Source organism: Spizellomyces punctatus, assembly GCF_000182565.1.
Source record: "Spizellomyces punctatus DAOM BR117 chromosome Unknown supercont1.18, whole genome shotgun sequence".
NCBI lineage: Eukaryota > Fungi > Chytridiomycota > Chytridiomycetes > Spizellomycetales > Spizellomycetaceae > Spizellomyces > Spizellomyces punctatus.
The window spans coordinates 189,875-212,902 of NW_015971554.1; the positions used below are offsets into that span (position 1 = coordinate 189,875).

The window sequence follows — 23,028 nt, forward strand, 5'->3', positions numbered from 1 at the left end:
ACATGAAAGGATCTTCCTCCAAAGCACTTTGTCCGTCATCTTCTGCCGACCATGGGTAATATCTCGCAGGTGTCGCCAAGAGTCTTCTCTCTACTCACCCGCCGCTTTACCACTGCGCTGACAGTTCTGGCAGGTAGACATCTTGCTGTGATCGCCACGTTTTATACGGTCGCGTTCAGCCTTGAGTCTTTGACAGTGAAGCCAAGTCGAGAAGCAGATTGGTACCTTCCTGCCGGGTTCCGCCAAGAAGGGGAACTCGCGGCCAATTATGAACTTGCTGCTGGAAATGAGCGTTATGAGTACTTGAAGCGCTTACTTCGAGAGGAACCATGGGAGGATATGCGACCTCTGGTGATGATACGCCGCGGAACGCCGAAAGATCCGATCATCATCCAAGGGATTGATCCTGAACGTTATATAGGTTGTACAGGTATGGTATCATCGTATTTTTTTGATTAGAGACTACTATATGATGGTCCCGATTAGGCTTTCCAGCCGATTCCCATGAAGTGATTTGGCTGACCATAAGGCCGCTGCCGAAGGGCCGTCTCGATCGCTGTCCACACTGCGGAAATTGCTACAAAGTGAGTGAAGCGGTTATATTAAGTTTTTTCTCATTTCAGGTGCGAACTCAATTCGTCACGTTCATTTGTTTATTTTTTAGTATATACGCAGGCCTCTTGCTGATCATTGAATGCTTCGATTTGAATTGCTTACTGAAAGCATATGCTGTGGGATGCAATCAACTATTATGTGTAAATACTATTTTTGCAGGCGTTGTAGTATAGTTGAATGGAGAGCGTCACTTTTTGAATGACCCAAACACCTGCACTTGCATCATGCCGGTAGACATTCCCCTGGGCTTCTAAACACGTTTGTGATGGAATCGCATGAAGAGTTATGTTTGTCTGAATCTTGTAGACAGATGCATCATTTTGCAACCTGCCCGTATTCTGCACAGACAATGATCGCAAAGGCAACCCTCCTCCAAATTCAGATTTTGAGATGCAAGCCGATCTCCTTCGTGGCCATAAATTTGGAGAAGGGCACGTGACTCTGAAGGAAGCGAAAAGGCGACAAACCCCCTTGCTGTTTGTTCCTCTTCATTCCATGGCACTCCTTCCAGCGAGGGCCAAGCAACACCCAAGGTCAAACTGAACGGCAGTATAAAAACCACCCCGCTTCGTAGTCGTGTGAAGGCAAACTCTGATTATCACTCATTGAAAAGTAACCAGTTGTTGGCCAATCGAAAGAAGATCTCAAGGTGAGATTCAGCAACCGGAAACATGGACCGTCTAGTTGCGATATGGTTGCCTTTGCTCAGTTGGCTTTGCGGTACAATACTGACGCACCAATATTATGTTGCAATAGAGCACAGATTCCGTGTGATCGGCAGTTTGCCGATATGTGTGTTTGATAATTGTTCGGCTGGGAACAGCGAAGCGGCTTTACATCCCAGTTAAACCGTTTATATTTCTCGAAACCTGTCATTTCAACCTTTTTTATCCGTCCATTTTATTCCATGCCCTCACCTGAAACTCCCATGGTAAGCTTGTATTATTTTAGGTGGACCATCTCATATATATTAGCTTACCGGTTGCGTCCCTTGCGTCCCTTGTTGACAAAAGACCCAGGAAGTTCCTTGTCTTGATCAAGACGGTTCTGGTGTCTCGCCAGAGCAAAATTCTGGAATAATCAGCAAATCACCATCAATTCTGAAGCAAAAGTCCGAAGGTGGAACAAATCCACTCACAGGGTCGCCACCTTGTGAGGATGATGATGTTGTATCCAGTTCATCTACTAGCGGAAGTGGAAGCATATCGTCCCCATGCCAGTCTGAGACCTCGGCAGATGCTGCATCCGAGGGCAATTGGGCCTCTGTGGATCCCCTACTATTGACCGCCGTACGAAGCTCTAAGGATCGGCTGTTTGTTTTGAAGCTGGATCAGCGGTGTGACGAATTCCTTAAAGACGCAAGGTTTGCATGATGGTTTCTATTTTCTAAGCACTCAAGGGAGTGCATGATTTCAGCGGTCAACTTACACCATTCTCTGGCGTCTAGTCAGACCCGACTGGAGTTTCCCCAGATGAACTCCTATCAGCGACTGATAGTACATCGTGTAGCCCAATATTTCAAGCTGGTTCACGTTGCGGACTCAGCTCGTCGAGCGGTGGTCTTGTATAAGAATGCAGATTCTGAAACGTACGATCTCTATATATCGGATTTTGCTAACGTGGGCAATTTATGTTAACATGCCCTTGTTCTCATTACAGACCTTGTCTACGACTATGCGATATCCCTTTGGATGCGAGTACTGCATCCCAGAGCGCGGTGTCCTCCATCCGAATCATGCAAAGACATTCTCATCATCACAATCACAGTCACAATCGAGCCTCACGCCATTCAAGCACTGATAGCGGTTCTGAAGGGGCTAATGGACCTTCGGGTGCTTTCAAATCAATTGAGGAACGCGAGGCTGCCTATCAGGCGGCGCGAGCACGAATATTTCAGGAAGATTCAGAGTCCGATGTCTCTAGCACCTCACGGACATCGAACCAGTCCAATAGTACAACGGGAAAGAGCACAGCCCGCAGTGGAAAGCATCACAATCGCAGTCAGGCTTCACGTTTAAAGCAGCAGCCAGGTGCAGCGCGGGGAAGAGGACAGCAATTCACTCCTCAAGGTGGCGTCCCATTCTCCATGCCTCCCAGCGATTATGCTCGCGTATCTCCGTACTATGCGTACGACAATGGACCTCGCGGTGGATATCCATTAAACCCTTCTAATGGAATTCGGCCGAACTTGCGTGGACATCCACCAGCATTTGAGGCAATGTATGGATCCGGAGCACCGCCGCCTTTCAACACCAACGGTCCTATGCCGTCTGGGACCCGCTACATGGGATCGTACGTAGACTGGAACGGGACAGTTTGTCATGCCCAAGGCGAGTCGCCCGGTCAATCTGTGCAGGAGCCCAAGGCTCTGGACTCTATAAACAATCCCTTCGGAACAGCATCCATACCTGCACCCTATCCGTTTGCGCGTCCGGATTTTGGCATCCCTCCGTACACGTCACCTTTCACCGCTTCTCACATGGATGGTGTGGCGCTACATTACTACCCAGAGATTGGTACATTTGTGCCTGGGCCAATGGTTGATCATGAAGGGGGCATAATGCAGCATGGTAGTGCACCAGGGCTAATGGGACCGAACGCCCCATACGCTGGTGGTTACCGAGAAACTGAACAAGGAGGATATGTTCCGCAACAGAAAGCACATTTCCCTGGAGGTCGCGATAGGCCGCTTCCTCGTCACGACCCATCTTTCTCAGATTTTTCTGTGCCAGATAGATTACAAGATCCATTGACTGACTGTTTTCGGCCAACGAACCCCCCCATATATCATTCACCTGATCCTCGGCCTCCTTATTCTTCCCACACACCCATTTTTGAAGGAACATCGGTAAGAGTTCCGACTAGTGGACTTGGACGAGGAGGTTATGGCATGGTGAGAGGAGTTGTACCTTATTCAAATGGGAGTAGGGTTGGAGGACCAGAGGAAGGAGAGGTCGACGATCTAATCTCGGGAATAAATAGCGTTACGATAGATAGCATTGGAGATCAAAGCTAGCGGCTCATGGTAAAGCTAGTTCTGTAAATATAGTGAAATTATTACACTCGAAAATATCCCCATTTCATCTGTTAAATTGTGGGGGTTTGGGATTTGATCATGTGAGCGCATGTGATGTGATACAACGGCCAATGTGACACAACCGCCTCGCCTCAACCCGTCGGACGTGGCTTGCCGCAACTTTTGGTTGGGTCCGTTTTGAGTTTCGGTTGGTGTGTGTTTGTTCATTGGGTTATCGGGTTTTGGAAATTATTGTGTTTTTTCAGAGGTTGCTTTTTGGTGGGAGCATCAACGACAGGTTAACGGGCAGCCAAAAACACATTTACTGGCGGTAACTCACCATGAACTTTGATTCAACCCTTCAACGCATTCCGACGGGAGGTTCAAATGAGTATCGGCCAGCACCTGCACGACACATGACATGGAGGTCTAGACTGGTATGATGATATTATACGACAGGTTTCTTTATAACAACTTTATGAACTTTTTGACGATCATTACAGACACCCAAGGATCCCTGGGCGAAGGGTGCTGTAATTTGGGCGACATCCCAGCTACTCGTCATTGTGATACTAGAAGCCGCCATAGCCAAAATTCACGGGGACTACCGCTCAGAGCTCGAAGCGCTCAACGATCCTGCCGTGGATCAAAGTGTTGTGCCAAACGCAAGAGCAATAACAATCTATCATGCACTTTTTATTGTCGCGCAGGCGTTTCAGTGGGTATTGGCGGCCGATGCGGTACGTTTCCTCATTCTTGTGGTTTATTTTGTTGGACTTTCGTTGGATTAAGGAGAGCTGGCATGATAGGTCCTTACCTCTTCCATGATCCAACTTGTTTCGACAACACTTTACAACACTGCGCTGTTTGCATACTCTATCGTGCAATTTAAACAAGCCAAAGATATTGCTGACCAAGTCACACAACTGGGGCTGCCTAACTTGCCCAAACCTCATCCCACAAAAACACCAGAATTTATCGTCATTGTCGCTATGGCAATCTTTGCAGCGGGCTGGATGGTCATCTCTCAACGGCTGTACCGTGTGTTCGGATGGAGTATTTTCAAAGAGCTTGGAGCAGATATTGCCGTTCGAAGTACGATGCATCGCTTTTTGGTCGGAATCCTGATCCTCCCTCGCTGACGCAACTTGTTCTTTTCATTAAAGACCGACTAAAGTTGTACCATATTTATATGATGCTCCTCAAGCTTGATGTCTTTTTCTTCCTCGGATTTGATATACAGTTCCTCCTTCTTGTTCTGCTGAACGATGGAGACGTTTCCTCGAGGTGGACACATGGATTGATAGCAATACCATTTACCTTGATTCTCTTGGTCATTGCGTACTTTGCGGTATGGTACTTTTGCGAACACTACTTGTTTGCGTACTCATCATCGTTTTCTCGTAGATTCGTAAAGAGAGCAACATTTTAATGACGCTGACACTGTTGGGATTATCTGGGGGGATTGGGTACTTGATTGCCAAGCTGGTCGATGTCATGAAGAAAGGGGATACGCCAAAGTATTCTGGCAGTCGAAACTCTTTGACATTCTTTGGTATGAGTTTTTGAGTGCCATGGCTATAGCAAAGACAGCGGCTCACAATTTAATTTTCTTATCTATCGCGTAGAGTCTATCACCTTGGCACTATCCGTAGCGACATTTGTAGTTGCTATTATGAATTTTAGAAATTTTGGGAAGGGGTTGAAAGAGCAATTGGAAAGAGCGCGCGGCCAAAATATGGAGCTGGACGACATACAACGGCCGCCGAAAGACAATCGCTGGACTCTTGATTAGATCTAAACCTAGATATATGGTGTTAGATAGTTTCTTGTTTGTATTTAGGTCGTCCTATTCTTATGCTTTTTTTAGTTTTTGCAATTTATTGACATGACATGCAAAAATCGCTCTATGACTGTCTGGAAAGATGATACTATTTTGTTGATTTGTATATTACGTAACAGGCCATAGCGTTCATCGTCCCCAAACGAAATCACCCAAAAACCACTCTTCTCCACACATTTAAAAAACATTTGCATTGTCCTTTAATCATTACTGGTATCTGCATTGCTCTTGGCTTTCTGTGTCGTAAGCTCTTCCAGAGATTTATGGCGTGAGAGCTCAGAGAGCACAGTTTCATCGACGGGTAACACCGACTTTCGCCTGAAGCGTTGTGGAGTCGGTCTGTCTTCAAATTGTTGCTAACGTGTGGGGTAGGTATTAGCGCTCAGCATGTGAATTGCATTCCAAGATGTAGCCAATGAAAACACGTACCAACTCCTTGTTCAGCACATCATCCTCTGGTGGCTCTGGCTTTGTTGGAGTTTCTTCCAGCGGATCAGCTGTCAGAGGTACGGCTACTATCATCCCACGTATTTTAGTAAAAACTCCTCTAAACATCTAATCACTAAATAACCCACATGGAATGACCGCCGTAACACTTGGAATGGATACCGGTAAACGTGCAGCCTGGGCGGATGGCAATTTTCCTGCATTCTGTGTCGCCAGCTGTTCAAGTTTCTGCCATATTTCTTCCCGGTCCTTTTGCTTCTTCCGCTCACTGGTATGAGAAAGTATGAGTAATCCACAAAGGAACTGTCCTCTAGCTATTGCACGCTTACAGCTGGCGATTTTGTTTGTATTTGTTTGTGCATTCGTCAAACAGCTTTGGGCTGATCTCCATGAAAAGCTTTAAGGCATTGTAAACTAGGCCATGAATGGTCCTAAGTCCACAAAATGCTAAGTAGGCTGAACAGAAGATGGCTTAAACATTGATTCAAGAAATACCTGTTCCAGTGTGTTTTTGAATTTCGATACAGGGAGGAAAACATGATGGGAAGTATGACGCTGGCATTGTCACCAATCAAGTTGATAATATAGTCGTTGTTCCAATAATACAAAGCTCGCTCTGCCACCTGAAACGAACGGACGTGAGAACGGTGGGCAAAAAGGTGGAGACCTGAGACCTGAAGAATTCGCTTTAGGCACTGAAATTACCTGGAAATGTGGGCTAGAAACGCATCGAGAGATTTGCTGGAACAATGGAACTTGAATCTTTACAAACTCTTGTGGTTCAATCACGTCCAATATTTCCTCAATCTCGTTCAGAAACATGACTTCCTTTGGGCTGTTCACTTTGGGCCAATACCGGAGCAGTCCGCACACCACCTATACAGAGGGCGTCAGCGCCAAATCTTTCACAGCTGACAAACGAGCTTCTGACCTCCTCAGTCAACGCGGGATCCTTTTCGAGAAATTGCACCACACAGTACGCCAACTGAGGATGATACAACGTCAACGATTTGGCCTTGTGCAGTGGGATCAGGACTCTAGTGAGGAAGACTTTGTGCTCTTCTTTCAGTGGCAAAGCAAAACCGTTGATGATACTGTGAAGCATATCGCTGAGAAATCCATGCAAACCAAGTAAGAAACGGTGCCAAACGATGGTACCTTCCAAGGATCTCCAACAATTCTGCGATACCGTTGTGCCGCTCCTGTTCATAAATGAACTGGAAGAACACGTTGTTGATGGATCTCCGAATGAAGGCTCGCAGGTTGAGAAATTTGCCGTAGATGCGATGCAGCGTTGTTTTAAGGAAATCACGCTCCCGTGGATCTTCGCTGTCAAACAGATCCAGCAACTATGCCATAGCATCTAAGTTTCTACACTGTTCATCGAATGAACGCCAAATTGACGTACCTGCAAGATGAAGTGCTGATCTATGTACTTCTTCGCAATGTTGGTATTGAAATCCGGCGATTCAATGAACCGCAAGAAAAATTCGTACACAATTTGCAGGTGGGGCCAAGCCATTTCAAGGACGGGTTCGTCTTCCTCGGGATCAAAGGCATCACCACTGGGATTTACTTGAGGAGGTATTGTTCGGAATAGGTTGGTAGCAAACTAATGCGAATCCATAAAAACAGTCAGTACTTGTGGAGCATTCACGATAAGCCATTCAGACGCTTGCCACACCATATTAACGACTTCCGGGTAGATCGGTTCCGTGATGACGCCCCGGTTGTTACTGATGTATTCTACCAGTTCGGTCAGAGTCTGACGTTTGATCTCCTTTCCTTTCAGGTCGGACAATGAGTCGCTAAAGTCGAAGATGACGTTACACTGTTGGATCTTCTTGACTAGAAGATCCTGACGTTCAGAGGCAACTACATCTGCAAATGACGAAAAATCACGTCAGCTCCGCTTGTGTGCCATAGAAGTAGCAAGAGGTGCGGACCTTTAAAGGAAACCAATTTCTCCAGCTCAACACGTTCTGTGACGTGGAAGCGAGATGACCTTTGACGACGAGGTGCCTTGCTGGTAGGTACTGCATCTTTCGGGGTGTTTTTCAATCGATTGAGCGGACCACTCTTTGGAATCTCTTTATCGAGTATTTTATGACCGCCAACGGATGTTGAAGAGGATGATGATGCCTGAACATTGACATTCAGCAAAGCGGCCTACTATTCATCAACTTGATACTATACTCACCGGTATCAATTGTGGTTGAGGTTCCATTTTCGCGTCTTCCCTCTTCGATGAAGATTTAGGGGAGCTTTCCTTTGTTTGCTTGTCCTTGGAAGACGCCTGTGCCTTCTCTTGTTTCTGCTGCTGGGGTTGTGGAGCAGCCGCTACCTTATTCGAAGCCGTTGACTTGCTAACGTTTGAAGAGCCGCTGGAATCGGGGGTCTTATTTCTAGACAACTGCATTTCGGATACATGTTTGTCAAATGGGTCCGATGAAATGGTGCTTGGACAAAAGTCGTCCGCTGCAGAGAATGGATACCTACGACGCGATTTTTCAGCCCTTTCATCGCGAGGCGGGTCAAGTAGTCCAGGAAGGAGATGCCCACAACAAGCGAGCAACAACACGCTAGGGACAGCGAGAAGATGGCCCAGATGTGGAGACAAAGTGCAAATCACGAGAGAATGCGAATGACGAAAATGGAAGCGGGCAAGCAAATGCATTAGCACCTTACATAATAATCACACAAATTGCAAGAAGCCCGGGTTGAACATACCGGTTTGAAAAACGAAATAACCCAATAGCCGAGTGCAAATGGGAAGCACTGCTGTTCTCACTAGTCCCTGTCAGCGGACGCACGTAGGACGCCGGAAGGTAAAAGCAAACGAAACGGACGGGTGCGGGAGGCAGCCAGACTAAAAAAGATGAAAACCCAAAGGCACTGTTAAAAGTCCAGCTCGTAACGTGCCAACGAAAATCCTCTTTGTGTGTGATTGCCAGCTATCTGCAACCAAAAACAACTGGCCGCGCGTTTGGTTATTCCCTTCTACAGGCCCCCCGGCCCGAACCCGTCTCGCGTAGCAAAGAACAAGTTGCGAGAATGTCCGCAAAAAACAAAAGCAGACAGAAATCACGATGCAGCCAAATTTCCCCACGCCTTTGCAGAACGGCACGCCGAGTTCGGAGTTTTGCCCCGTCCTTTGATTGAATCCCGCTGTGTGTGTAACCGCCGCGGCTTAGTCTCATGATGGCCCCTCCCCCAACGAGAAGCCCCGCTTCTGTAAGTCTTGCTATCGACGTTTGGCGACTTTCCAAGAACGAGAGCAGCTTCCAGCGTTCAGCAACGCACATCCTCCATTTTAGGTTGACATTCCTTCTTTACCCCCCCTCCATGGGGAGTTGAAGGAATAAAAATACATTCTTGTCCCATCAAACTCGTGCGATACGACGGGGCGGCCGTCCTTTTTTTTTGTATCTGCTCATGAATATCCCCATGTCTTTTTGCTTACCTTGCTGTCCCTTTATGAAAATGTTCCAAGCAGCCCGAAAGCAGTGTTACTGCAAGGTCGGGAAAAAAAAAAGGCAACAGGGTGCAGCAAATCACAAAAAGGCTGCACGTTCAAGAACAGTTTGAAATCCTCATGTTCAAAACCTCCTTCCAGGGCGATATTGTCATCATCGTCTATATATAGAGATGCATTGAAATTCGTGTTGGGACGCGATCTTCTTTTCGATGCAAGCCACACATACATTGCTCATAAAACGAACATGTTCTGGAGGGCCACAACTGGTGGATGGGAGTGGTGCCCAGTTTCATTTAGCTTGCATTTAGCTTGCTGCTCCAAGGTATTTCCCTGGGATGGTACACACATTACAGGAAGAAGGTATTATTTACTACCACTATACAAACAAGCCAAAGATCACAATCTCTACAGCCAAAATTATCTTACAGCAACACTGACAATGGAAAGGTAAGTACATCTTTGAAAAATCAAACAGTCAACTCACAACCGTAGAACGTACATGTCGTCAATCTTCATAATCATCTTGACCGTTTCCGCTGCAAGCTCAATGGCGCTGGTGGATACCAACAACGGTTGTACGACATTCTCCTCCAAGATGTTGGAAATTGTCCCCTGACAAATAAGCAATGTTTAACACTTGAAAAAGCACCAATGGTCCAGAAAAAAATGAAATACCTTGCGGACATTGATGCCGGCAGTTTTCTCGCCTTTGGCATGTCTGTTACGCAATTCCGTCACAATCGCAATCGGGTGCAATCCAGCATTCTCCGCCAAAGTGGTTGGGATGATCTCAAGAGCTTCGGCAAAGGCTTGGAAACAATAGGCCTCCATGCCCTTTAGCGTCCTGGCATGCTCCATCAATCGACGAGAAACCTCAATCTCCGGAGCACCGCCCCCAGCAATGAGCGCACGTTTCTTGACGAGGCACCGAATCACACAAAGAGCATCGTGTAAAGACCTTTCCGCTTCCTCCAGGACCAATGGGTTGGAACCATGGATCAAGACTGACACAGTCTTCCCGGCATTCTTCACTCCCTGCACCTTGACCACCTTGGCCCCAGCGCTCTCGACCTCCTCCACGACATCTGCGTACCCAAGTTTGTCTTCGGTGAATGATTCGATATCGGCAATCGGTTTGCAGCCAGTAGACTAGTGGGTCGTCTCATTGATTAAACGTTCAGATATAAATTTTAGGCTTCACTCTGGAAATACCTTGCAAATGAATTCGATCTCGTCTCTTTCCACATCTCTAATGGCCAAAATCTTCAGCTTCGACAGGAAGTGTAATGACAGTTCATTCACAGCATCGCGAAGAATGGACTTTTGAATCAAAAGAACGTTGCACCCGGTCTTTTTGATCTTCTTGCACATATTCAAAAGATACTGGCGCTCCTCTTTCAGAATTTTATCCATTTGACGGTAATCATTGACAATGACTTGATTCTCCATCTGTTCCGAACAATGTTCATGAGACTATTGCTATGTGCACAACAATGTCATTTGTGAACTCACGTCAGGTTTAGGAGGCGATAACTGGAACTGAATCAGTCCAATTTTCGCCTTTTCAATACGGGTCGGGCCACCGGCGCTTTTTATCACATTCTGTGTCAAGACCAGACCATCCACCAACTCCGTATCGTCAATAGTACCCCCAACTTTTTTGACTAGCCGGATGTCTTTAAGATCCACATTGTCAGAAATTGCGGGATCAATGACGCGGAGAACACTATCCACGGCGATAGGAGATAGAAGGCTAGAGTATTGAGACACAATCTAGTTGCACCATATATAATCTATCAATCTCGGGACCACTTTGACATAGTTGTTGCTCGCTGTCACATACCTTTGAGCTAAGCGAGGTGGTTGCACTCTTCAGTAGTGATTCCCGATCATTGAGATCCAGTTTTACGGACATTTCAGTAAGGTACTGAGTTGCTTTTCCAGCTGCGCGCTGGAACGACTCGGCAATAATTGTTGGATGAATTCCTAAGCTAGTATTAGGAACTCAGGCGGCCATAACATGCACATCATAGGACGCAAACCTTTCTCAAGTAACCGTTCTGCGGCTGTCAATAGACTTCCTGCCAAAACTACAACTGATGTTGTTCCATCTCCAGCCTCCACGTCCTGTGCTGCGGACAAATCCACCAACTGCCCAGAACTATGAATATCACCAGCGCAGTAGAATAAGAATAAGATCTCACAATCTCTTACCATCTTCGCCGCGGGATGCAGGACAGACATATGCTTCATTATGGTTGCTCCGTCATTTGTAATCACGACGTTTTCTCCGGCCTTTCCTGTTTGAATCTGGATATACGGAATGTGAGATTGCCCTGCGCACCGCTGGCGAGACACGATCGCATCAGATCTCACAATACCATCTTGTCCATTCCCTTCGGTCCCAAACTCGTTCGGACGGCATCTGCCACAGCTATGACACGTAATGGTAATGCGTTAGCACTGTACGTTGCAGTTGGCGATGGGTTGCAGATGGACGTGTTTGCTCGCAATTTCCGCGAAGAGACAAACGTCTCTTCGTAGTATCGTTCTACGGGCGCCAAATCCTCATTATCCTCCATCTCCAGAAGCGCACGCTTACCTTTTGCAGCGATGATATTACTCGCTCGAACCTCAGTGGGCTTCTCCTTGTCCTGGAACTGCTTTGGTTTGACTGCTGCCATATTGAGACCAAGGGGACGACGTAGAATAAGATATCACAAGGTGGTGGATGGAACGTTCGGATGGATGGAGAGGTACGAATTCGAGGACGGATGGAAGGATGGATGGATATTTGGGCGATGGATGGATGGATGAGACTTCTACGGATGGCCTGTCGCAAGCGTATCTTGCAATCGGACTCGTTAACGCGCTGCGCATGTCCGGACGGGAGACACGTAAAGTACGTTACACACATATTTGACCGATGATGGTGGACGACCTTTGACCTAATAGTTTTGAACGGAAGTAAAGGGAGCATCAAGGCGATCATCAAAGCCTACGTCTGACACTCCTTCAGATGCAATGATTGATGGCAGTTGCTGGACTGTTCATCAATTAACTTGAACCACTAACTGGGTGGAGGATGAAATGCCAACCCTTGGGAGAGTCTAGAAGCCGAGAGCTGAGGAGGTTGCAAGTGACGGCCCTTGGTTATGGACCAACTGACTTTCGATGTATAACATATGGGAGGAATTTCAAGATATCTCTGGCCACCTATCGCTAAAGTTGACATTTGACATTCGATGCCTTGTTGAGTAGAACTGGATACATTTTGCACAGTCTTTTGGCTATAGTCCAAGATTAAACCATTGTCATGCTCGTCACTACTTGGCAAGTTCCACAGAGCACGGACATGGTGCCACATTTTCCAATCAATGCAGGCAAGAAACAGCATGTACCATTGACCGTTCCAAGATGATACGCTCCGCCTGAGCTATTCCCCTTGCTTGCTCCCGCAAATAATTGTAGACAATCCTCAGCTGTTCAGCCCTTCATAGTATTTGAACGGCTAGCAAGGCACGAGTCAGTGTAAGAATACCCACCAAGTTCTGTTTTAGGAAGCATCGTCAAACCATCAACGTCTTTTCCGCCATCTGTACGCCTAGCCACCTCAACGAGATCAATAGATATTCGTCACCGGAAGCTGCATTTGACGACATCTTCCAGATATAACCCCAATACGGCGCCATAGAGGACCATACTATGTTACAAAGATCATCCAAGGAAGTGAGAGAACACAGATATGACAAAGAGGCCCTATATTCCAAAGCAGAGGGTTCCACAGATGATGGAGTCCAAACCTTGTAGGTTGGTTCCCATATTTTCTTTTTACAGCGCATTGGTGGTTGCAGCACAGTGGTGAGTGCCGTGTGAAAACAGACTTGGAGAAATCACAATGTCAACAGGCTGCAAAACACTAGCACCTAAAGTCCCGCCTAGTCCCATCCTTCGAACAAGGGCGGGGCATTACTGTCATTTGCGGAGGACAAATGTCAATTGCCATCCAGCTTCTGGACGACGAGCGACAAACAATCAAACACACGTGAGGGAAGGATGCTTGCGGTCTTGTGTGACGTGTTGTACATCCGTGGCTTTTCGGTTGTATCCTTTTCCATCAGCGTTGTACAGATAGCGGCCAACGTTGAACGAAGCGCATCGCTCGGAGGATTTGCACGACGACGAGCGGATTGTCCATTTTACTGCATCCATTTAGTTTCTTGGTCGACGTTGCCCCTTCCTTTGTGGATCCCAGTTCTGGTCGACTGGTGCCACTGGTGCTTCTACAATAGACTAAAAGAATAGAGCACAATGGGCAACTCGTTCGGCAAAGAAGATATAGACTTTAAGTCAGTTCCTTCTTGAACAATTCCGAGTAGCTTATCGGTTTTTGACATACATGCTTACCTTTGTTGTTCCTTATCCGAATAGTTGAGTTACGGCATTTCGAGCTACTGCGATGTGTGGGGAAAGGAGCTTTCGGCAAGGTATGTTGCTTATTGAATGCCAGGTTGAAGAGCGGGGAACGCAAACAAACGCCGCCCTTTCTCTGCCAGGTCCGAATCGTTGAAAAGCGGGACACAAAAAAGCTATATGCTTTGAAATACATCAACAAACATCAGTGCATTAAGATGCGGGCAACCCCTAATATCTTTCGAGAGCGAGCTATCCTTGAAGAGATCGAACACCCTTTCGTAGTCAATTTGCGGTTTGCGTTTCAGGATGACGAGAACATGTTTATGGTGATGGATTTAATGATGGGAGGTGACCTGCGGTTTCATGTAGATCGGATGGGAGGATTTAGCGAGGATGCAATGAAGTTTATCACGATGGAACTCGTTTGCGCATTGGATTATCTGCATCGAAAATTGATTGTGCATAGAGATCTGAAACCGGACAATGTCCTACTGGATGAACGAGGTCATGTACATATCACGGACTTTAACATTGCAGTACACTACAACACCAAGACCCTAACTTCTCAATCGGGAACATTGGCGTATATGGGTATGTACCGGTAACGAGCATGCAAAATGACCGTCACTTTACTGAAGCGCTTGGCATTTCATATTAGCTCCAGAAGTGTTTGCTGGAAAAGGTTATAGCTGGCCGGTAGACTATTGGAGCTTGGGTGTCATGCTGTACGAATGCCTGTTTGGAAAGCGACCTTTCCGAGGACACACCGATGACCAGCTGAAGGAAAATATTTGCCAAGGACCGATCAAGATTCCGCAAGTCAATCTCATCACCAACAAGCCGATGACCATTTCTAAAGAATGTGAGGAGTTCCTGCTCAGATTACTGGAACGTGATGTTTCTAAGCGAATAGGATGCGGGCGAATGGGGGTGGAAGAGATACAGGCGCATCCATGGTTTAGAGGGATTGATTGGGATGCCGTGGAGAGAATGAAATATCCACCACCTTTTGTACCGGACCGGGATAAGGCAAACTTTGACGCTACATACGACCTAGAGGAGTTACTCTTGGAGGACAATCCCCTAACGTATCGGCCACGAAAGAAGAAACAACAACCAAAGCAATCACCAGACAAAACACATTCAGCACCACTCTCGCAAGCGCCAGCCACTAAAAGTCGTCCACATTCCTATAACGTACTTTCGCGAATAGGGCGTGGAGGCACCAACAGCCCGAACCCTCCTGCAGAAAAGGAAAAGAAGAAGCTTTCCCAAAAGGAAAGACTACAAATGGAGCTCGATTATATTGATCAAAACTTTAAGCTATTTGATTCAAGCGTATTTGATAGATACACGGGATTTGTAAATCCTCACACTCTTCAAGTATCGGACGACGTCCCAAGTTGGGTCAAAAACCTGGACGCCGAACTGAAGCAAGCGCAAGTTGGTAATGAGAATCTACCGCCACCCGTCCCGCCTGTGCCTTCGTCATTGCTCGGATCGACTGAGAGTTCACCAGTACTCTCGCGGAGCAGACGAGGTAGCGCATCGCAATACAAACCCCCACCACCCCCGCTGTCCGAGAGGTTTTCAAATTCGTCTTCTCGGAGAACCAGCGCTCAAACCAATAATTTCCCACCCGCTGGGAGCGCCCCTTCCTCACAGTCTGCGCGATATAGACAGTCTCAGCATCGTCCGGATGAAATGGCGGACTTGTCAGACTATGGTCGACGAAGACAGCCCGACGCATTCGACGTTGTGGATGCATATGCGCCTCAACGAGCCGGCTTAGTTCCCGTCGCTTCAACCTCACCATCATCACCAAAAGCGGGTTCTCCCCCGCCACAGGGCACATCGCTTTCGTCGAGATCTGCCCGTTTTAGGAGAGGCAGTAGATAGAGAGTGTAGCCTGATTCGAACCATTTTGATGGCCAGCCCTTCTTTTAAATTTCTTTAACTTAGCTAAATATCAACCCATTTTTCAATGATCTCCATCATCGCTTGTGAATTGGAACATTTTACTTACTCGTCAACAGAGGATGCAAATGCTGTGGTTTGTTTGGAGGTGTAGTTGACTTGAAAGGCAAGGTGTCTATACGGGAGTATGAGCAATTGGTGAGGTGCATCCAAGCTGGGTTCCCATGTTATCATATCCACATGGGGTTTTGGTGCAGACAGCATATCAGAGTCATTAGATGCATTCCCAAGTATTGTAACGGACAACGTGAAGGTCAAATCTAATATATATATATATTGCTAATTGTTTAATAACCAAAGCTAGCCGGAGGCAGGTGGAAAGATCGATCCTGGAATCTGGCAATTGAGCATGGTAGCCGACCGTCTCTGGTTATACTTGGATCAACTTGCAGAATGGCATATTTGCTAGAACGAGTGTTAGGTGACGAAGCAAATGATGCTGACAAGTGCTGACTGGAAGGGTCCTAGATGTAATAATCTGCAAGCGCCTTTGCATCTCATTATTAGCACTGGTTCAGACTCCTATCTTGTCGATGATGAATGATGGCATAATGTCTGCTTGCTTTCAAAGAGCGCTATTTGGAGTGATGCTCGTTTGTAAAATCGGACACTCACGTGCGTGATGTCCGAATGCGCGTCCTTCTTCGATTTCACAGTTTCGTTCCTTCTGCAATACCACCAAAGCATCAAGCAGGTAAACATCCACATCCTCCAAACAACCCGTCAAAAAGGGAAGACGGCCGGGAAGAAGACATACCTGGGAGCGCGAGACACGTGCGAACACTGGTGAAGGTCCCCAGACGATGTTCTATGGAGGTTTCGGCGAGCGAAGCTCTAATAAGGAAAATGGGCGTCCTCCGTCGCGTGGAGGCAGCGGGGGAGATCATCACACTGTGAAGGTGATGGGCGTACGTACAGACGACGTCGACATTCTGAGGAAGGAGCTCCACAAACTACGTAAGTATGAAATATGGGAATGCCAATCACTACGCGTAGCTGCGAATACACATTCGCTGAACTTGATATCCTTGTCTCTTTATCGACCGTAGAGAACCGCGTAAACGAGCTGGAGACGCAAAAGAACAAAGCTGAGAATTTGCTTGACAAAAAGGCGAGGGATTGTGACGAACTACAGAAGCAGGTAACATCATTGTTAAAAATACGACACATGGACCCCTTCTAAGCGAAAACTGGCACAGAATGCCGAAACGCAAAAGAAGAATGGAATACTTGAGAATGAGAAAGCCAGGGTCGAACAGGTATCCAACTGGGGCACAGCGCGACTCTCATTCTCCCGTAGCTAACATATTAGACATTGTCACAGCTAAGAAACCAGTTGCAAATTAAGCACGACAATGCAAACCTTCAGTGGACGGCAGAAAAAAAAGAATTGCTTGCAGGTACGTTATTCCGCTGACCTGATCTGAAAGAATCCAGTACTTAATACATCGGGCATCGTTACATTGCAGCCAAAGATAACCTGAAGCGTGAAAATGGTGAACTTCAGCGTCGAAATGACCAACTCGAAAGGCAAAAGGTAGAACGAAATGTTGGCTCCAAGTCCTTGGAGGGCGCTCGAAGCCCTGCTCCAGAGTCTCAAGTAAGCTGCTGGCGACAGTAGATCTGTTGACGCGAGGATCAAAATTAAATTAGATATCGTAGGTCGCAGGCGGCTCTTCCATTCCACTGCCAGCATCCAGTGGAGGACGATTCTTTCGTGGAAGCCGCTTACCAGCACCGATGTCACCCATGGCGACTAGCGCGGGTACTGCCTTCCAGAGCGAAAACATAGCCCTAAAGCGGCAAATCAACAACTTGGAAACAACCAAGATTAACTTAGAAAACAAGGTGTTACATTTGGAGAAGCAGCTGAAGGCATCAGAATTCAAGCTGAAGGAAGTAGAGGTGGAGCAAAAGCACATTGTCGATGACTTACAAAGTCAGCTCGATGAAGAGAAGACAAAATGTGTTAAACTCAAGAGAGAATATGAATCGCAGCTGATAGACGCCCAAAAGACACTGATGAAAGTTCAGAACGAGGTTCGAGAGAAGGAGGCTGAGGTTACAGGAATAAAAGACCAAAAAGAGGCATTTAAGCAAATGATCGATACTTTGGAGGCCAAATGTCAAGACCTGGAGGCCGAGAAAGAAAAGCTCGCGGCCGATATCAAACGCATTGTTGTCGAAAAGGATAACATTCATGCAGAGTATACGGCGGAAAAAGGCACCCTCCTCGAGCAAGTCGCAACCCTTGAAGTTTCCCTCGAAGCTGCCAAAAGCCATGCCGATCAATTCTGTACCCATGCGAGTATTGACTCGGCCGCTGTCGATCAATTGCGAGAAGACAACCAGACGCTGCGTCAGCAAATCGAGGAGATGACTGCGTACAAAGCCGAACACGAAGCTGCTGCTAAGCTACAGAAAGAGACTAGTCAATCACTCGAGGAGATGAGAACTAAGCATGAGCAGATGCTTGTACATATCGAACAGCTTGAAAAGGAGCGGGAAGCTCATAAAGATGAAATTTCTACCTTGCGCGAACGGTTGGCAGCAAGCGAAACACAGAAAAGTAGTGTGGACGAGGAGCTCCATGCAACGAAACAAATGATTCAGGAGCTTGAGCAACAGCGTGAGCAGCTCTCAAAAAGTATTCCTGAAATGGAAGATCAGCTCAGAAGTCTGAAGGACGAGTTGGGAGCCAAATGTGGCATTATTATGGACTTGGAACTACTTAACGAAGAGCTTCGGGGACAAACAGAACGCGCTGAGCAGGTGGCCACGGCGGAGACTGAATTCAGGAAGCAGTTAGAGTTGGCGGTTGCGGAGGCGAAGGATAAGCAGATGCAGGCTGAAAACCATCTGGCTAGCGTCGAAATCGGCGCAGCCGAGAACGCCGTGCGCTTGGAAATCGAGCAGAGTGAGCGTAAATTGGCAGCCTCCCGCCTAGCCGATCTACAAGTGAAACTCGACTCCACCGAACAAGAGGTCACATCTCTGCGGGCACAAATCGCTACACTCCAAATTCCTGCAAATGAACCAGAAGCATTGGATGCGGACAATTTGAAAACACATCTTGGAAAAGCCCTCAAGGAACGTGATGAAAAGATCATCGAACTTGCACAGTGTCAAGCCAACTTGACGACTAGGGAAGAGGATTGCGACGAGTTGGCAACCCAAAACGAGCAGTTGCTTGATGTCATAGAGCAGAAGGAGAAGAAAATTGCAGAACTTGAAACTGCAGTGGGATCTCTAGTTTCCATCGAAGCTATGGAAAACAAACTTGCTGAGTCAGAGAGCGTAAGGCTGAGTTTGGAACGCAGGATTGAAGGCATAGAGCAGTCTCGACTGAATTTGCAGCAGCAACTGGATCGTGCTAGCCTGGAAAGTGAAGCTTTGGCTTTGCAAAATGAAGAACTGGTTTGCCAAGTGAAGGAACTTGAAGGTAGTCGTGTAGCCATACAAGCGCGTATAACGGAGTTAGAAATGGCTTTGGAGGGAACAGCAAACGAGCAACAAGCTGCCCGACAGCGGGTCAGCGAACTTGACGACATGATCGCTATCCTGCAAGAGCAGGGCCAAGCCAAGGAAGAGCTGTACAACGAAGAACTTGCCCGTAACATGCAGCTTCGAGCTAACGTCAATGAATTGACGGCGCAAGCAGAAAAGTTACGCAGCGACCTACTAGACAAAGCACAGCGTTGTGAGAAGTTTGAAAGTACACTATTGGAAGGCAGTGAGAAGGATATACGTATGGGAGAAATGGAAGCTCGGATAGCACAACTGACCGATGAGAGAGATCAATCAGCTGAGCAGATGGCGATTTTCGAAAGGGAAGCAGCGGAATTGAAGGCCAGTCTCGCGGAGAAAGACACGTGTTTGGTTGAAATGGACGCTCGTATGGGACAACTGAACGCTGAAAAAGATTTTGCAGCCGAACAGATGGCCAACCTCGAAAAGGAAACTATTGAATTGAAGGCTAGTCTCGCGGAGAAAGACACGTGTTTGGTTGAAATGGACGCTCGTATGGGACAACTGAACGCTGAAAAAGATTTTGCAGCCGAACAGATGGCGAACCTTGAAAAGGAAACTACTGAATTGAAGGCTAGTATCGCGGAGAAAGAAACTTGTCTCAAAGAAATGGACGCTCGTATGGGACAACTGAACGCCGAAAAAGACCGTGCAGTGGAACAGATGGCGATACTCGAAAAGGAAGTTACTGAATTGAAGGCCAGTCTCGCGGAGAAAGATGTGCACCTGGAAGAAATGGGCGCTCGTTTCACACAACTCAACGTCGAAAAGATTAGTGCCACGGAACAAATGGCGATTCTCGGGAAGGAAGTTATTGAATTGAAGGCTGGTTTCGCGGAGAAAGAGACGCGCCAAGAAGAAATGGACAGTCATATCGCAGAACTGAACGCCGAAAAAGACCGTGCAGCAGAACAGATGGCGATTCTGGAAAAGGAAGCTACTGAATTGAAGGCTAGTCTCGCGAAGAAAGATGTCCACCTGGAAGAAATGGACGCTCGTATCGCAGAACTGAAAGCCGAAAAAGACCATGCAGCTGAACAGATAGCAAACCTCGAAAAGGAAGCTACTGAATTGAAGGGGAGTCTTGCGGAGAAAGACGTGTACCTAGAAGAAATGGAGACTCGTATCGGACAACTCGATGCCGAAAAGGATAGTGCCACGGAGCAAATGGCGATCCTCGAAAGGGAAACTCCACAGCTGAAGGCTGATCTCGCGGAAAAGGAGGTGCGTTTAGGAGAAATGGAAGCTTTTATTCGGAAACTAAGTGAGGAGAAGGAAGTGGGAGTTGAACAAATGGCAGTCATGGAAAGGGACGCCACAGTCATGAAGGCTGATCTCGCGGAGAAGGAGGTGCGTTTTAGGGAGAAATGGAAGGTCTGATTGGAAAACTGAGCGAGAGAGGATACTGCACTGAGCAGATCGCGATACTCGAAAGGGAAACTACAGCATTGAAGGCTGGTTTCGCGGAGAAGGATGCGCGTTTAGGAGAAATGGAAGATTTTATTCGGACGCTAAGCCAGGAGAAAGAGCTGGCAGCTGAGCAGATGGCAATGATGGAAAGGGACGCCACGATTTTGAAGGCGGATCTTGCGGAGAAGGAGGTGTGTTTAGGAGAAATGGAAGGTCTGATTGGAAAACTGAGCGAGGAGAAGAACGAAAGGGAGCAGACCCTCGAAAAGGAGAGACGACGGGCGGAGACTGCGGAAGCCGAGAACCAGAGTATAGTTCGCCAACGTGACGATCTGCAGGTCCTTGTGGCTGATCTAGAGGTTGTCTGCGCTGCACTGAGAAATCAAGTCACGAATCTTGAATTTGAGAAGGATGAGATCAATGCTAACTTGCATTGCGAACATGAAGAATCCATCATTAACCAGCAGAAGTTGCGCGAAGCAGAGGAAATGGAGAAAGCCTTACGAGCGGCACTAGAGCAAGGGCACAAGGAACTCGGAGCTGCAATACAATTAAAGGAAGCAGCCGAACATGCTCTGCGTCTTGCTCTAGAGGAAAAAGAAGATGGCCTCGCTGCGGCTCTCAAAGAGAAGACGATCGCAGAAGCAAGTTTGCGTTCGGCGCTGGAGGAGAAAGATCAGGTGCTACGTCATATTGATATCCTTGGCGGACAATTAAAAGACAAAGTACAGGAGATGGAGGATTTGAGTAATCAGCTTCGCCAGCATGGGCAGAAATCTGTCGAACTACTGGAACGACTGGAGGAGCTTGAGACACTGAATGCTCGGTTAGAAGAGGATAAAATTGGTCTGTCGGATATCCTCGACCGTCAGATTGTAGACAATGAAACTTTGCAAGAAGAGAACGCAAGACTACAGACAGAGTTACATCGTATGGATGAAAACGACTCAAAGGAGTTGGATGAGCTACGCGAAAAATGTACTAGAGCAGAAGAGGAGACCGAAGAAATGAGGGTAACCATTGATAGACTTCGCTGTCGGCTGAAGGAGGTAGAAGAAAAACTGAAAGATCAGGAAAGACGCCTGCTAGAAGTCCAAGGGGAGAGACAGAGCATGGAAAACCAGAATGACATACTTGAATCTGAAATCTTGGAACTACGGGCAAAATGTGACGAGCTTGCAGGCGAGTTGGCCGAGGAAATAGAAGGTGGACAGGTCACAGCGCAGAAACTCGCGGACACGTTGGCTAAATTAAGTGAGATGGAAGCAAATATGGAAAGCTACCGTCAACGCCTGGAAGCACCAGCGAGTCCAAAGCAGCCAAGCAAAGATGACCACACCATCGCACCTACACACGTTGAGGTAACCTCACCGGACCTGGCTGAAATCGAAAACTTGTTGGAGATGGTCCGAACTCTCACCAGCGAACGAGACGAAGCTCTGCAAGCTCATGAAAACTTGGTCAAAGAGCGAGATGAAGCGTTCCAGAAGATGCACACTGCGTTGGCGGTTACCCACGAGGAAGTGTTCCAAGGCGGATTACAGCTGATTTTGCAGCAGCTTGAGGACGTCCGGCAGCTTGCTGCGAGCAAAGAAAATGACGTGCAGGAAAAATATGTTTTATTGGATGCCAAGCTTGTGGAACTGGAGAACGCACACCGCGCGCTTGGGGAAGGGGTAATTGTGCAGCAACTTGAGAGATTGATTAAGGAGAAAGAAGCAGAAATAGAAGATCTTCGAAAGGACGCTGAATCGAAAATCGAGCAAATGGAAACCTCCCACAGTACGGCGTTGTGCACCGTGAATAAACAGCTGGAGGATACAACGTGCAGGATGGAGGAGAAGGAATCAGAAATACAGCGCTTGCAACAGGAGCTGGACTCGTTGAAGGAAGCGACAGAGCAGATGATGGCACTTACCCAGAAATTGGAAGACGCCCAGATAGCTATTGCTGAGAAGGAGGCGATGCTGCAAGCGTTACAAGACGAAGTGGACACCTTGAAGAAACAAGCTGCGCAGAGGGTAGAACTCGATCAGCGACAGGTGGAACTTGCGGACCAGCTGGAAGGTGCTCGGGCGACGATTGCCACAAAAGAGGCGATGCTACAAGAGCTGCAAACGGAGCTCGACTGCCTCCAGAAAGAGGTTGCGCAAAAGAACGAACTTGCTGAGCAGCTGGTCAAAGTTAACACCATGGTTGACGAGAAACAGTTGAAACTGCAAGAGCTGCAAGAACGTTTGGACAATGCGAGTGCACGATGCGGACGAAGGAGGATGAGCTGGCTGCCATGATCCAGGA

General features: G+C 47.3%; 7 protein-coding genes across 9 annotated transcripts; 5 read left to right on the forward strand and 2 right to left on the reverse strand.

Moving 5' to 3' along the window:
- Window positions 1–25: 25 nt before the first annotated feature.
- Window positions 26–892, forward strand: SPPG_07905 (the record flags this gene model as incomplete). 2 transcript variants are annotated; one of them, XM_016756053.1, is made up of 3 exons in its annotated part: window positions 26–133; window positions 197–584; window positions 665–892. In XM_016756053.1, the coding sequence occupies 2 exons, from the start codon at window positions 52–54 to the stop codon at window positions 457–459; spliced, it is 345 nt and encodes a 114-aa protein (XP_016604732.1). The 2 variants fall into 2 exon arrangements, with proteins under 2 accessions (XP_016604732.1, XP_016604733.1); XM_016756054.1 differs by lacking the exon at window positions 665–892 and having other exon boundaries at window positions 52–430; window positions 460–473.
- Window positions 893–1,108: 216 nt separating this feature from the next.
- SPPG_07906 (uncharacterized protein) lies at window positions 1,109–3,693 on the forward strand. Its single transcript, XM_016756055.1, has 5 exons — window positions 1,109–1,264; window positions 1,372–1,546; window positions 1,629–1,978; window positions 2,063–2,203; window positions 2,275–3,693. Exons 2-5 carry the CDS (start codon window positions 1,523–1,525, stop codon window positions 3,629–3,631), a joined length of 1,872 nt encoding a protein of 623 aa, XP_016604734.1. The 5' UTR covers window positions 1,109–1,264; window positions 1,372–1,522; the 3' UTR covers window positions 3,632–3,693.
- A 113-nt stretch (window positions 3,694–3,806) lies between these two features.
- Window positions 3,807–5,554, forward strand: SPPG_07907 (uncharacterized protein). Its single transcript, XM_016756056.1, has 6 exons — window positions 3,807–4,068; window positions 4,135–4,371; window positions 4,441–4,726; window positions 4,798–4,982; window positions 5,039–5,186; window positions 5,260–5,554. The coding sequence occupies exons 1-6, from the start codon at window positions 3,973–3,975 to the stop codon at window positions 5,424–5,426; spliced, it is 1,119 nt and encodes a 372-aa protein (XP_016604735.1). The 5' UTR covers window positions 3,807–3,972; the 3' UTR covers window positions 5,427–5,554.
- Window positions 5,491–9,091, reverse strand: SPPG_07908 (protein phosphatase 2A regulatory subunit RTS1). The gene is made up of 14 exons (XM_016756057.1): window positions 8,652–9,091; window positions 8,421–8,503; window positions 8,122–8,334; window positions 7,868–8,063; window positions 7,606–7,802; window positions 7,330–7,533; window positions 7,080–7,270; window positions 6,853–7,015; window positions 6,627–6,797; window positions 6,417–6,544; window positions 6,251–6,352; window positions 6,050–6,189; window positions 5,904–5,989; window positions 5,491–5,830 (listed from the first exon to the last, which is right to left on the reverse strand). The coding sequence occupies exons 2-14, from the start codon at window positions 8,442–8,444 to the stop codon at window positions 5,675–5,677; spliced, it is 1,971 nt and encodes a 656-aa protein (XP_016604736.1). The 5' UTR covers window positions 8,445–8,503; window positions 8,652–9,091; the 3' UTR covers window positions 5,491–5,674.
- Window positions 9,092–9,649: 558 nt separating this feature from the next.
- Window positions 9,650–12,340, reverse strand: SPPG_07909 (T-complex protein 1 subunit delta). Its single transcript, XM_016756058.1, has 10 exons — window positions 12,002–12,340; window positions 11,781–11,833; window positions 11,614–11,709; window positions 11,442–11,550; window positions 11,243–11,385; window positions 10,912–11,172; window positions 10,612–10,848; window positions 10,075–10,548; window positions 9,899–10,011; window positions 9,650–9,832 (listed from the first exon to the last, which is right to left on the reverse strand). The coding sequence occupies exons 1-10, from the start codon at window positions 12,081–12,083 to the stop codon at window positions 9,817–9,819; spliced, it is 1,584 nt and encodes a 527-aa protein (XP_016604737.1). The 5' UTR covers window positions 12,084–12,340; the 3' UTR covers window positions 9,650–9,816.
- A 1,179-nt stretch (window positions 12,341–13,519) lies between these two features.
- On the forward strand, window positions 13,520–15,844 carry SPPG_07910 (AGC/YANK protein kinase). Its single transcript, XM_016756059.1, has 4 exons — window positions 13,520–13,748; window positions 13,831–13,886; window positions 13,956–14,406; window positions 14,474–15,844. Exons 3-4 carry the CDS (start codon window positions 14,031–14,033, stop codon window positions 15,712–15,714), a joined length of 1,617 nt encoding a protein of 538 aa, XP_016604738.1. The 5' UTR covers window positions 13,520–13,748; window positions 13,831–13,886; window positions 13,956–14,030; the 3' UTR covers window positions 15,715–15,844.
- A 574-nt stretch (window positions 15,845–16,418) lies between these two features.
- SPPG_07911 lies at window positions 16,419–23,028 on the forward strand (the record flags this gene model as incomplete). 2 transcript variants are annotated; one of them, XM_016756060.1, is made up of 8 exons in its annotated part: window positions 16,419–16,749; window positions 16,842–16,933; window positions 16,992–17,051; window positions 17,117–17,192; window positions 17,262–17,392; window positions 17,455–19,641; window positions 20,020–20,145; window positions 20,775–23,021. In XM_016756060.1, the coding sequence occupies 8 exons, from the start codon at window positions 16,596–16,598 to the stop codon at window positions 23,019–23,021; spliced, it is 5,073 nt and encodes a 1,690-aa protein (XP_016604739.1). The 2 variants fall into 2 exon arrangements, with proteins under 2 accessions (XP_016604739.1, XP_016604740.1); XM_016756061.1 differs by having other exon boundaries at window positions 16,596–16,749; window positions 17,455–20,670; window positions 20,922–23,028.

What these genes read in the sequence shown, in the direction of transcription:
- SPPG_07906 (XM_016756055.1), top strand. Translation starts at nt 1,523, where the DNA reads ATGCCCTCACCTGAAACTCCCATG. An exon ending in GAATTCCTTAAAGACGCAAG is followed by an intron (nt 1,979 to 2,062) that starts GTTTGCATGATG and finishes TCTGGCGTCTAG; the next exon opens with TCAGACCCGACTGGAGTTTC. An exon ending in AAGAATGCAGATTCTGAAAC is followed by an intron (nt 2,204 to 2,274) that starts GTACGATCTCTA and finishes TTCTCATTACAG; the next exon opens with ACCTTGTCTACGACTATGCG.
- SPPG_07907 (XM_016756056.1), top strand. Translation starts at nt 3,973, where the DNA reads ATGAACTTTGATTCAACCCTTCAACGCATTCCGACGGGAGGTTCAAAT. An exon ending in TGACATGGAGGTCTAGACTG is followed by an intron (nt 4,069 to 4,134) that starts GTATGATGATAT and finishes CGATCATTACAG; the next exon opens with ACACCCAAGGATCCCTGGGC. An exon ending in AGCAGATATTGCCGTTCGAA is followed by an intron (nt 4,727 to 4,797) that starts GTACGATGCATC and finishes TTTTCATTAAAG; the next exon opens with ACCGACTAAAGTTGTACCAT.
- SPPG_07908 (XM_016756057.1), bottom strand. Translation starts at nt 8,444, where the DNA reads ATGAAAGGGCTGAAAAATCGCGTC. An exon ending in AAGGGCTGAAAAATCGCGTC is followed by an intron (nt 8,335 to 8,420) that starts GTAGGTATCCAT and finishes TCCGAAATGCAG; the next exon opens with TTGTCTAGAAATAAGACCCC. An exon ending in CTCAACCACAATTGATACCG is followed by an intron (nt 8,064 to 8,121) that starts GTGAGTATAGTA and finishes GTCAATGTTCAG; the next exon opens with GCATCATCATCCTCTTCAAC.
- SPPG_07909 (XM_016756058.1), bottom strand. Translation starts at nt 12,083, where the DNA reads ATGGCAGCAGTCAAACCAAAGCAGTTCCAGGACAAGGAGAAGCCCACT. An exon ending in TGCATCCCGCGGCGAAGATG is followed by an intron (nt 11,551 to 11,613) that starts GTAAGAGATTGT and finishes AGTTCTGGGCAG; the next exon opens with TTGGTGGATTTGTCCGCAGC. An exon ending in AGATCGAATTCATTTGCAAG is followed by an intron (nt 10,549 to 10,611) that starts GTATTTCCAGAG and finishes ACGACCCACTAG; the next exon opens with TCTACTGGCTGCAAACCGAT.
- SPPG_07910 (XM_016756059.1), top strand. Translation starts at nt 14,031, where the DNA reads ATGCGGGCAACCCCTAATATCTTTCGAGAGCGAGCTATCCTTGAAGAG. An exon ending in GGGAACATTGGCGTATATGG is followed by an intron (nt 14,407 to 14,473) that starts GTATGTACCGGT and finishes ATTTCATATTAG; the next exon opens with CTCCAGAAGTGTTTGCTGGA.